Genomic DNA, 13,593 nt, shown 5'->3' with positions numbered 1-13,593 from the left:
AGGCGGAAGGGAAAAGCCTGGGCATGTTTCTCGGTGGAGAGCGGGCTGGATGCTCCATCCTAAGGCCTTTTAAGGGTGGAGATCTTAACGGAGGTCCTAGGGGAGGACCTTAACTGAATATTCATCAGTTCTCCAGATGTATCCTTTTCGGGCTGTGGTCTCCACTGATTGGTTGGCGCCAGGGTAGGGGGTTATTAGTCGATGCAGTTTATCTTGAGGTCAGCTGTAGTATCCTTTATCTAATTTGCTGCTTTTTGGAGCCTGGAGCTGAAAAAAGGCTCCAGGCTAGATGTTATCCCTAGGGGCTAAAGCTTTAAGGGCTCGTTTCTGGACACTGTGTTCACTCCCCTACTGATAGGATCTAACCCAGAATGACTAGCACTGTGCCAGGGAAGGAAAGGTCAGGAGGGAGTCTAAGCTGCAGGATCATAATAAGTACTCCAGTTGAGAAACAATTATCCCAAGGGCAAAATCTTTATCTTTCCAGTTTTGCTCATTGCTAGAGAGCTGGGGCTTTCTACCCTGGTGGCCTCCTGTGCCTGGCCTCTCGTCCTGCTCTGCTCAGGTCTGTCTAACTGCCTACCACATGAAATTTTCAGTTTTAAATTATATTCATACAATAATGGAAATGATGAAAAGATGCCAATTACATCATTACCTATTAATTCATTTACTGATTTCAAGTCAAGATTCTTGTCTTTTCTTAGGACACTTAATGAAACATGAATTCAAACAATCTATGGGCAATAGGCATTTACAATGGATTTCGTCACTTCTCACTATAGGGTGAGAGACCCTGTTGAACTGTAATAATTTACTTATAACTGTAATAATTTACTTATAACCTTAAAAAATAAAAAGGAAAGAACATGAAATACATGAGCTATTCCAGGACAATATACCATTATCTTCTTACTGTCCATAGAGCATATATTTTTAGCCTTTTAAAACACACAGGTCCCTATTAAAAAACAATATCACCTTATATAAAAAAATCAAAGAAAATCTACATGTGTAGGCTTAAAATGAACATGCAAACTAGCACAAAACTTGGCATATATTAAACACTCATTAAACATTTATTGAATAAATAAATTATAGACATTTACCACATTTGCACCCAAAATATTACCTATACTCTATAATAAACTTTTTGGAACATTTCTTTTTAAAGCCTTTTATCTTGGACAAAAAATAATAATAATAATAAAAGACAACATGGCTACTTACGCCTTAAATTGCCATTTTATTTACTTGGCCAATCATCTCTACCTTGTTGATTAAAAATAGGTGTCAACTAAGAGTACTTCTTATTATCCTGAAAGCAAAATTGTCAGCAAAACTTGTAAAGTGCTCAGACACGGCTTTTAATCTTTAATATGTGGATAAATAATTGAATATCTGATCATCACTGTGCTTTGCTTCTGCTTCGGTTTCAGAATTTAGAGCCTTAACACTCATCCTGGGTGTTGCCAATCTGCTTTTAGCACCAGCACATAAGCTTAGCTTAGCTCAATGTATAAATAATTGATGAGTCGTTGGAAAATTAAAAGCTAGAAACACTGTATACTAACTATAATTTAATCCACATTCACCCTTATGAATTTTGAGACACGTCAGCAAGGTAATTAAAATAGCAGTTGGTTCTAATTTCTCTTTTGGCAATATGCTTTCCCTAGCGAAAAATCATAAAATGAGTACATAATTACTAAAATGTTAGAAGTAAAAGATTTTTTTTAATTTTGTAGTTTATAATTTTTTTATTGAATGAGTCACTAAACTTTGATATCTGTATTAAAACACAGTTCAAAAAAATTTGCAGTCAGTGTTTGTAACCTGTGCCTTAGCAATATGACAACAAACACTGCCACATTCCTTCTATTATAGACTTTCAGTAGTGTCCTCATGGCTCAGTTTTGCTGAATTTCAGTAATGCGAATTAACAAATATGTATCAGACACTATCTAATGTGAGTTACAGTGCTGGGTGCTACAGCACTAAGGATAAACAAGGAAGACGCAGATCCTAAGCTAATGGGGCAGTAATCTCGATAGGTGGGGAGGGATACAATTAATAATTACACAGGAACGTCAATCCTGAGAAAAGGGTCAGTAATCAAGACCTTAAGACACAATTTGCACACCTTTCTAAATCCTTGGGCTTTTACCTTAGACTAAATAAATGATAATTCTGGTTATCTTATAAAAATACATTGATCACAGGAAGAGGGGAACCTTTTGTTGTTGTTAACTAGCTTGTTTGAATCTGGGATGTTCAACTAGTGAGAAACTGAGTTCTTTAGGAAAGTTTATCATACAACTAAAGGTCTGCAAATTTTACATTTTTTAAAGTGAGGCTTCTGTGTCACTAAAAATTTTCAACTTTATTTTTCTATTTTTATTTGAGCAGTTTTTCCCACTCACCCAAACGGAAAGGGCTATATCTGATATTTATGAATTAAAAATAGTCTTGTTAAAAAAAATAGTCGTGTTTCTTACTATTTTTACATTTTTCAAGACAAAATTTCTCTCAGGTTGATACTTTGATCCAGCTTTAAATATGACTTTAATATTTGAGTTATTTTAAAATATCAATATTGTCTTTTTAATACTGTTGCAAATCCATTCTAGAATGTAATTTGCCAGTCCAAGAATTAATTACATAAAATATCCTTTTAATAACATATAATATTATATTAATGTGTATGATATAATAAAGGTATGTATTGCAGAATGATGACCACAATAAGTTATATAAATTATCTTTTATTCCTAAAGCCTAACATATTTATTGTATTAAGAATATCCATGGATCAATTACTGTACTTCAATATTTCAACATTTATCATGAGTTGCCATGACTATTCCAAGGAGGATTTCTTATAATATTGTCATCTCACAGTCTTCTGGGTAGTGGAGAACTTTCACACATAACAGCACACTGTCAGGAAGCAGCTTATTCCATTGAAAACATTAGACTGAGCCTGACCTGTGGTGGCGCAGTGGATAAAGCGTCAACCTGGAAATGCTGAGGTCACCGGTTCGAAACCCTGGGCTTGCCTGGTCAAGGCACATATGGGAGTTGATGCTTCCTTCTCTCTCTCTGTCTCTCCTCTCTCTCTCTAGCTCTCTCTCTCCCTCTCCTCTCTAAAATGAATAAATAAATAAAAATAAAAAAATTAAAAAATTAAAAAAAAAAAAAAGAAAACATTAGACTGAGGGGTCCATCATAGGGCAATTAAGTTCTGCCTTTTCCTGATTACTGCTTGGGTTTGTTTTTGTTATTTCCTCTACATAATGTGCCCTGACCCTGCATAGCTTTCTCGTAACCTCTGCTTCCCTTTATTTTATGCCTAGGTACCAGATAGCTCACTGTGTAAGAAAGATTTTTTGGAATCTCAATTTTTATCACTTGTCTCCCAAATACTCCAGGTCTTTTCTTTTTTCCACAATCTTTCTGATATGTTCATTTTCATATTTATTGTGTGTTTATTAGGAAAAAATATACAGAAGGTAATTTTTAGAGTACTAGCACACATTTTCTTGTCCTTCATCAAATGCTTGACTGTTTACCATAGAACAGAAAATGTCATAGAGCAGAAGGTATGCAATACATCTTCTGTTTTAGTTCTCTATATCAATATGATCAACAGTGAGGAGAACGATGATCCAGGTGTAAGAGCCAGGACTTACCTGAGGTCTTGGAAAGGTTCTGCTCTGATGTGAGGTGTCTCGACAGAGTGCCCAAATACTGCACCTTCAGTGCCTGGGGGAGACGAGAGAGAAATCTCATGTCAAAATAAGGAAGTAGACAGCTACACAGATTTTCATTTCTATTTTCATGGATCAGAAATGCTTCCGAAAATGGAACAACTAAAAATAAAAATACAGAAAATAAGAGAAAAACTAGAAAAAAGTTCAAGGTAGTGCAGGGCCAAAGAGGACAAATCTAAATGTCACTAGGTTGATCACTGTTAAGATTTAAAGTTCAGACAGAGTTTGAATTTTTACCCTTTCACCAAAGAACAAAGGCCCATCTTTTCCCCCTTTTTTTATTTCTGAATTAAGTGAATTTGAGGGAAGACTAGGTCACAATATGCAGTTCTGTCTTTCTACAGACAGAAGAGCATGAATGAAAATGAAGAGTGAGCTCCAGAGTCATATATTACTAAATATTTGAAGGCATAGGTCTTACTGGGCAGGTAGCATGTCTCCCCCATACAGCTCCCACCATTGAGGATTGTGATCATCAAATGGCAGAGAACTGGGCACCTTACTTTGAACTTGCTGGAAGTAAGGTTCGATCTAAGACCATGAAATGCTCGAATTCATTTTATTAGAGTTGACTTCCTGTGAGGTCATAGTTATCTGAAGAGGTCATATACTTTCACACTTGCCTCAGGCTATTGAAGCTTTCATTTATTGACTCCACTTGATTTTCCAGAATCTTAGAACTTTTTCACAATTTGAGCAAACTTGGATGATTTTCTTTTTTAAAAATTAAATGAAGATGTTAAAGACAAAATCTCTCTCTTTTTTTTTTTTTTTGCAATTTCACATAAATGTTTTAGACCATTTGTTTCAGAATAAACTACTTTTCTTTTGGTTTAATCTTTAAATATCTTGGTGTAAGAATGTGATGCCTACTCCATCAATAGCCTCAACACTAGCTTAAAAATACAACGTAATTGAAAAAAAAATTCAAAACCTACAAGATGAAACTGACTCTGTTTATTGTGAAGAACAATATATATTGATTCAAGAAGCAAAGAAGAAATTACCAGTAGAAAATTACAGCTAACATTTAAATGCCTTGAAAATAAGTGATTATATAAGAAAATACACTAAAATCACCAGATAACTCCTCTACATAGAACAGCAATTTAGACCTTGATTTAGAATCACCAAAGGGGAGAATTTTTTCAAAGACAATAATACGACTTCATATATATTGTTGTTCTAAGAGTAAATTTACAAGGGTAAGCTGCAGTAAATTTCTAAGATTATAGGCTTTGGTTTATGAGCTAAAAAAAGCAATTGGCATTTTTTGACTTTTTACTGGATTTTGGTAGTTTTTTTTCTCCTACTCCCCCCCAAAGACTCTATGGAGTGTATGTTATTATATGGACAACTAATACAAAAACCATTTCTTTAAGGAGTTTGTTTATTTGCTATTTTGTAAGATATTTATTTCTGTGAGTGAAAAATTCTTAGTGATGTCTTTGAAAGTAAAATGACAATGTTAAAAAAAAACCTTTAATTTTGTGATTGTGATGAGAGTTGGCATTTGAAACAGCATTCCAAAATATAACTTTTTATGTCTCAAGCAGAGGTTTAAAGATAAGGTATAACTTCAAAAAAGGATATTGTACATTTGTAAAGTTCAAATATTAATTTACACTGTTATATGATTTTGAAAACTTCCAAGACAAGATAGCAGAAATATAATTAAAGAACAGTAGCCATATTTATTTTCAAACACAGAAGGACACACAGTAATTCAGCATAGAATATAACAGTGAAAATGAAAGAAGAATGCTATCAAAAGTATAATTTACCAAGGAGGATTAAAAACTGACATAGATCAGCCTGACTGATTGGCTCAGTGGAAAAGTGTCAATCCAGTGTGTGGAAGTCCTGGTTTGATTCCCAGTCAGGACATACAGGAGAAGTGACCATTTGCTTCTTCCCCCTCCCCCTTCCTTTCTCTCTCTTTTTTTTTCCCTCTCTCTTCCCCTCCTGCAGCCATGGTTTGATTGGTTCCAGCATATTGGCCTTGAGCACTGAGTAAGGCTCCACCAAGAAGCCGCAGCCTCAAGCACTAAAAATAGCTCGATTGTGAGCATGACCCTAGACAAGCAGAGCATTGGCCCCAGATGAGGCTTGCCTGGTGGATTCCAGTCGGGGCATATTGGGGAGTCCGTCTATCCTCCCTCCTCTCACTTAAATTAAAAAACAAAACAATAAAACTGGTAGAGGTCTTAATTCTAAGTGTCAATATAGAAAATTATTGATTATTTAAAAATGATTATTGAGGAAATAAATGTATAATCATAACACCTCAGGGGCTAAAAACTGAGTAAAATAACAAATAATTAACAAAGTACAGGTTTCCAGATAATGAGAAAATTACTCTCATTATTTCCATTTTTGTCCCAGATTGAGCCAAAGGGGAAAAAATTAACAAGCAGTGATGATAATCTTAAAAAGAAATCTGTGAAGGAGAATAAAAGCCATCTGAGCCAGGAGCTAAAATATCTAAAGAAAAAAGACATATATCCTGTGAACTGGGAAATGTCTGACTATTAATAGGGAACATACTTAACAATTAAAAATATTGACACCACATTAATTTTAAAATCCAGGTAAACATTAAATCAGTTTTAGTATATATAGGCAATATTTGAGGACAACATACTTCTATTAAAAATGTTTTTTAGCTGAAATTCAAAATTAACTTAAACACTAGTCAATATTGGTACAAAGAATACAGATCTGACTTAGTTTCACATTAGGAAAAGAAAGAATGTGTGAGGTATCTTACATCATAAACTATAGAAACCACGGCAAACATAAAGAAAAAGGACTAAGAAAAAACAAAAAGGAACAAATTATAGACATTTATTAACATGTATATTTAAATTTATTGACTAAATAAAAATTGGTTGTTTATTGATGTTGTAAGGGTTGTTCAAAAGGATACAATACACAATTCTGATTGATTGTATAGATGCTAAATTATATTTCAGATTCCTTAAAGTGGTGGAGATGTTATAAGACTTCCGGAAAACATAGGGTGTTAACTAACTTATCATAATGATCAAGAAAAATGAGGCAAGCAGACTTCAGGGTCAAAAAGTACTGGTTCTCATTCATATGATAATTTATGGCTTCAAAATAAGGAAAAAAATAATGATGGCTTAGACTGCTTTGCTAGAGGGGAAAAAGTATAGCCAGAATGTGCTTTTGCTTTATATTTAAAGACAGTTTAAGACATAAGCTAGGATGTTATTCTTTACAAATGCTAAACATAAAATATCACTGCACAAAAAAAAACTTTTAAAAATTGTTGAAATTAAATGTACATACCCTTCCTAATGCTGCTATGTATAGTGCAAATGCTGTCCTTTAAGCAACTCATTATGAACCTGTGGGAGCCATAGATCCTTCGTAAGTCATTTGCCTCAGAACAGGCAGCATAAAAAATGGAAATCAGAAACACTTGCTATTCTCAGGTTCTGCCTTAATTTACAGTAATTGCAAAAAAAAAGTCTGTGACCTATAGACTCTCTCCAGCCACCAACTTCATGAACTCTATTGCAGTTATTAATTTCAGATAAAATTTTATGACATTCTTGGATTTCTTTGGAAGGACTTAAGATCAGTAATACACATAGAAGCCAAGCAAAAATATCTCGATGTTTGAGGAATATTCATTTTACATAAATTATCTCATTTTTTCACACAGATCTTTTATTTCATTTTATTTCATTTTATTTTATTTTATTTTTTTCTGAAGCTGGAAACGGGGAGAGACAGTCAGACAGACTCCCGCATGCGCCCCACCGGGATCCACCCGGCACGCCCACCAGGGGCGATGCTCTGCCCACCAGGGGACGATGCTCTGCCCCTCTGGGGCGTTGCTCTGCCGCTACCAGAGCCACTCCAGCGCCTGGGGCAGAGGCCAAGGAGCCATCCCCAGCGCCCGGGCCATCTTTGCTCCAATGGAGCCTTGGCTGCAGGAGGGGAAGAGACAGAGAGGAAGGAGGGGAGGGGGGTGGAGAAGCAAATGGGCGCTTCTCCTATGTGCCCTGGCCGGGAATCGAACCCCGGTCCCCTGCACGCCAGGCCGACGCTCTACCGCTGAGCCAACCGGCCAGGGCCCAGACCTTTTAAATATAAGTGAATAATCTATTATTTACACCTGCAAAATGAGGGAGCTCTAAACAGAGAAATGAAATACTTTATTGATGAGACTAGAATCTTGGCCTTTAGGTTTTCTTCCGTGTGTGTACACTGCTCACTTTGAAATTAGCAGACTTAGGAAGCAACCCCAATTCCTCATTCCTAAGTAAGGGATCTTGATGTTGAGTAGTTATTTAATAACTCCAAATGTCAATTTCCTTAGTATATATAAAAATAGTAATACCAACCTTACAGTTTAAACAAGATTTTTCTTAAATAAGTATATCCTGGTGTAAAGCCAGCAGGCAGGGCCGGGTCCACTATCACAGCAGCCCGGCCTATGCAGGTTCGCATTGGATTCGGACAGTCGGTAAAGAAACCATGGAGCCAAAAACTGGTGGGCCATAGCCTTTAATCCTACCTTGCACCCGGCGGGCAAGTAAAAATACACACTGGGCTCCAAAACCCAGTCACACTCAGTGCTCACAAAGCCACTGACTTATCCGAGTTTCCTAGAATCAAAGGTTTCTAGCTCACCAACCTTATTCTCCTCAGTTCCCCATCTCCTTCCTTATCCCAGATACAAACTCTGTACAAACTGGCATCTCACTCAGCACTCCGCCATCTTGGCTGCTTTTCCTGGCCTTCTCCACGTGGCCTCCTCCCGCTGCTGGCTCTATTCTCTCTGCTCTCTCATGCTAACCTCAGGAACCAAGAGCCCAAACTCTCGTTCCGTCCCCATTTTATAGTGTAGAAATCCAAACCCTTAATCCAATATACATAACAGGGAAGTCTCTAATACAAAGTCACTTCTCTGAGGCATGATAGGATTGTACCACCTCACACCAAAAAGGGTGGGACAGGCTTAATCCCAAAACCAAGCCTCAGGCTACAACAATTCTCAACACACATTAATATCACCTGGGCAATGGCCTCACGTGGGCAGCGCCTATTTTTAACAAAGTGAGCATAATACATTTTATCTGCCCAACACCTGGGTGTTGGGCAAATGAGCTTGTAAAATTTGTGTTTTATGAGTTTGCTCACTTTTATTGTTAAAAACAGTGCTGGGCAGACATGTGTGTGCTTGCCCTTAGAGCAAGGCAATTGATTGCAAATTGCAAATTACCTTCTTGCTTGGGAAAGGCCATTGCTATCTATGCTAATGTTTGCTAGAGGAGGGGTTTTGCACCAAAAAAGTTTTAGAAAGAAAAAGAGAAGAAGGAGAAGGAAGAAGGAAGCCATGATGGCAGAGTGAGAACAGAGAGGATGCAGAGTGCTGAGGAGGGGCCAAGACAGCAGGGAAAGAGAAGGCAGCCAAGATGGCAGGGTGCTGAAGGAGAAGCTGGTTTGTGCAGAGAAGAGAAGGGAGAAGGTGTGCAGATAGGGAACCAGAGATGACTGAGAATGGTGGGGGCCTTTGATTCTAGCAAAACCCAGATGCGTCAGTAGCTTTGTGAGCTCTGAGTTAAAGGGAAGTGTTTTCCCTCTGTGTGTGTTTTACTCGCTGGCTGGGTGCAAGGTTAGAATAAAGGAATGAATGGCCCACCATTTTTTGGCTCCGTTGTTTCTTTACCGTCTCCCCGAATTTAATGGAAAGTTGCATGTGCATGGCCATGATGGCGGCGGCCCCTGGCCTTACACAGGCTTATTATAAGAATTCAGTGTTTCTTAATTACTTATTTCCTATCACTTTTCTTTATGAAAATCAGCCACAGAAAACATGCACATTGTGCATGTAGAGTTAATGGCTCACATCAGTTCACTTATTCATAACTGAAAGCTCTATTCCCAAGTTATCATAGCCTCATACTGAATTTTGAAATCTGAAGTTTAGACACTGTAGAGAGAGTTTTAAGAAATGTCAAATAGTAAATCCATTCCGTTAAATATAACTTTATTTTGTAAATCAAGGCATTCCCCAATGCAGCTGCTCAGGTGTCAGATAAGGTCAATCAGTGCTCAATTGATCTCTGCGAAGAGACTTCTAAATAAAATATTGTGTTGAGCACAACCTCAATTTTAATTGAACTTTCTCCTAATGTGTAAAATATTGAGAAAATATGAGAACAAAACTGTTCTGACTTTTCTGTGTTTTATACTGATTAGGCTCCATGAAGGATCTAATAGAAATGCATCATTTGAATAACTAGAGTAGTTGGAATAGTCCTTCTGTCTACCAGAATTTTACTTTCCTTCTAAAAAATTGAAAAAAAAAAGTTAAGAAAGATTAGGACAGGACACCATTCTTTGAAAATTTTTAGTGTGAAATTTTAATCATTGATTGAATTGGTAAATGTCCAACATAGCAATTAGCTCTAAGAATAAAAGGGGGAGAGATTTGTGAAATTATTAGCCATACCACCTCCCACGTTCCATATCTAATTTATGGGATTGTTAGAAGGCTATAATAATCAAAATTCAATTAACCATAAATAACATTATAAATCCCTACACTGGAAAAGAGCTGATCCCAGGGCAGATCCATCAAGATCTCAAGAGCAAAACAATATTTTATTGAATCATTATCTTCAAATTTGATCCTGTACATGTAAACTCTTTGGTTAATTAAATTGAAAATCACTCTATAAATTATAAATCTTTTTTTATTGTTCTTTTTGATATTAGGGTTGTTGTTTTTTCACTCTGTAGCTGCATTTCCTAGCATTTATCTAGTCTAATAGAGACATTAATTAATATGTCTATTTGATGTTGTTGAATAAATGACTGTTTTCATTGCGTGGAAGGGAGGTAAAGAACGTAGCAATAGAATGCTGCCAGAAAGGGAGCAGGCTTCAGTCTTCACTAGGGCCTCAGTCTATAGTGTCACAAAGCAAGAGGGGAGGCTCCGACCCGGCACAGATTGTTTGCTGTTCTGGAGAGCCAGAAAGAATGAGAAAGAGGAGAGGAAGCCAAAATCGAAAGAGAATAAAGAACCGAGGAAGGCTAGGCAGGACACCTGCTGCTGTGGGAAAGGAAGTTAGAAAGGAATAGAAATATATGAATTCTATTTTTTTCATTTGTAACTTTTTATTGAATTTATTGGGGTGACACTGGTTAATAAAATTATTTTATATATAGGTTTCATGTGTACAATTCCATAACACATCATCTGTATATTGCATTGTGTTCACCACCTCAAAGTTGTCTCCTTCCATCACCATTTATCCTATCCCCTCTTTACTCTCTTCTACCTTCCTCACCTCCCTTCCCTTTTAGAATCACCGTACAGTTGTTTGTAAATAAACTAACAAAATAGAAACACACTCACTCACAGATACAGAGAACAGACTACATCCTATTTTTAAGTTACATGTCTTGATATTTGCCAAACGAGATCTCTTGCCACCTCAGCTTTTCAATGAAATCTACTATGACCAATTATATTTTTGAGGGTTTTGTTTGTTTGTTTGTTTGTTTGTAGGAAAGTAAAGAAGGGAATGAGCCTTACATCCAGATCAATACAGAGCAGAAGAGATAAAAGGAAGGGAATCCAAGCCCAGAAGGATAAGAGAGTCAAGAGAATATTAAGCTTTATCACTTCTGCCCTCTGGCCATGACAATTCATGAGAGTCTTAGAAAGCATATTAAATTTCTACTGTAGAGTGCAGATGAAGTCCAAGGGCAAATTCCTCTAAATCTCAAGGGCCAGAGAGATTTCTATTTATTTACTATTTTGAAAATTGAACCTTTGTTACTATTTCAAATTCTTGTGAAGGCTTCACAGTCTTTCTTCTTCCTTTATTTGCAATCTCTTCCTCCGAAATTTAAATTGCTAAAGTCAAAGATTGGACAGGGAACACTTTCCTTCTATTCCCAGATCTGCTTCTAATTCATTCTTTGATCTCTGACAAGTATTTAAAGCCCTCTGGATGTTGTTTGTGGCTCTGAATAACATCATCTCTAAGGTTCTTACAATATCTGTCACAGTTATATAATTTCTTTCAAACATGTCAGAACATGTATATTATAACTCTTCTCAATTCTCCTTAAGTACAAGTGGAAATAAGATTGCCGCTATATTTCTAGAGAAAGATTATTTTGGGTACAAAATGGAGTAATTATATTGGCAAAAGTAAATTATTAACTGTCATTTCTTTTATTCCATTAAAATGAATCCTGAAATCATCATTAACCTTTAAGAGAATAAAAGTCTCCTCCTTGTGTTATTTTAATAATCAAAATGAGCCCTGGCCGGTTGGCTCAGTGGTAGAGCGTCGGCCTGGCGTGTGGGGGACCCGGGCTCGATTCACGGCCAGGGCACATAGGAGAAGCACCCATTTGCTTCTCCACCCCCCTTCCCTCCTTGCTCTCTGTCTCTCTCTTCCCCTCCCGCAGCCAAGGCTCCATTGGAGCAAAGATGGCCCGGGCGCTGGGGATGGCTCCTTGGCCTCTGCCCCAGGCGCTAGAGTGGTTCTGGTTGTGGCAGAGCTATGCCCCAGAGGGGCAGAGCATCGCCCCCTGGTGGGCGTGCCGGGTGGATCCCGGTGGGGCGCATGCGGGAGTCTGTCTGACTGCCTCTCCCCATTTCCAGCTTCAGAAAAATACCAAAAAAAAAAAAAAATCAAAATGATGTTCCTGCTTCCAGTTAACTTCACAAAATACAATTTACACATGGCTAGATTAATCCTACCAAATATATTGATATCTCATCTGGATGAAAAACTATAATTATTCTTTGATCCTCCTTTTGCCCAGCGTTCAAGATCATATGACCCCATCCATCTACAAAGACTCCTTTTCCCTTCTCATCTACAAAATATCTTTACCAATTTTCCCAGTAAATGTACTATGTTCATTCTCTAAGCATATATAGGGTTTACTACCTGTAACACTCATTTGAAATCTATCATATCTATTCTGAAATTTTACATTTAAAATTATGTATTACTCCATTTTTAAGCTAAAAAGAAAAAAAATGAAAGACATAACTCGTATCCCACTGTATTCTTGTGCACAGCATGATGTCTTATATAACTCAGATAATTAATAAATACGGATAAGGAGCAAAACTATAAGGACCTTTTCTTTGAAAGCTTTTACCTTTTGTTTTTGATACTTGTTAGATTAATGTTGGGCAGATAAAATATATTATGCTCACTTTGTTAAAGATGGCTCTGCCCATGGGGAGGCCTGTCACCCAGGTGATATTAATATGTGTTGGGGGCGGGCTGTGGGCAGGCAGGATCCTTGTAGCCTGGGGCTGGGTTTTAGGGCTAAGCCTTTCTCACCCTTTTTGATGTGGGGTGGTACAATCCCATCATGCCTCAGAGAAGTGACTTTGTACTAGAGACTTCCCTATTTTGTATATTAGATTAAAGGTTTGGATTTCTACACTATAAAGTGGGACAGACCTGGAGCTTTGGCTCTCGATTCCTGAGATTAGAATTAGAGAGGAAAGCAGAGAGGAGAGCGGAGAAAGGCCACATGGAGGAGACTAGGAGAAGCAGCCAAGATGGCGGAATGCTGAAGGAAAAGCCAGTTTGTGCAGAGTTTGTGCAGGGAGAAGGAAGGAGATGGGGAACAGAGGTGAATAAATCTGGTGAGCTAGAAACCTTTGATTCTAGGAAATCCAGGTAAGTCAGTAGCTTTGTGAGCACTGAATGTGAGTGGGTTTTGGAGCCCAGTGTGTGTTTTTACTTGCCCACTGGGTGCAAGCTAGGATTAAAGTTTTTGGCTCCATTGTTTC

At 37.4% G+C, this 13,593-nt stretch overlaps 1 protein-coding gene across 2 annotated transcripts in view; it reads right to left on the bottom strand.

Annotated features, from left to right (window-relative positions):
• SGCZ (sarcoglycan zeta) overlaps nucleotides 1-13,593 on the bottom strand; it is a 266,376-nt gene that overhangs the window by 10,827 nt on the left and 241,956 nt on the right. For both annotated transcript variants that reach the window (XM_066383534.1, XM_066383536.1), the window contains one exon: nucleotides 3,693-3,765. In XM_066383534.1, coding sequence (XP_066239631.1) covers nucleotides 3,693-3,765 — 73 coding nt within the window. The remainder of the gene's footprint in view (nucleotides 1-3,692; nucleotides 3,766-13,593) is intronic.

This window comes from Saccopteryx leptura, chromosome 4, assembly GCF_036850995.1.
Source record: "Saccopteryx leptura isolate mSacLep1 chromosome 4, mSacLep1_pri_phased_curated, whole genome shotgun sequence".
Lineage (NCBI taxonomy): Eukaryota > Metazoa > Chordata > Mammalia > Chiroptera > Emballonuridae > Saccopteryx > Saccopteryx leptura.
Note: the sequence above shows the minus strand (reverse complement) of the source record. Positions and strands in the feature narration are given on the sequence as shown.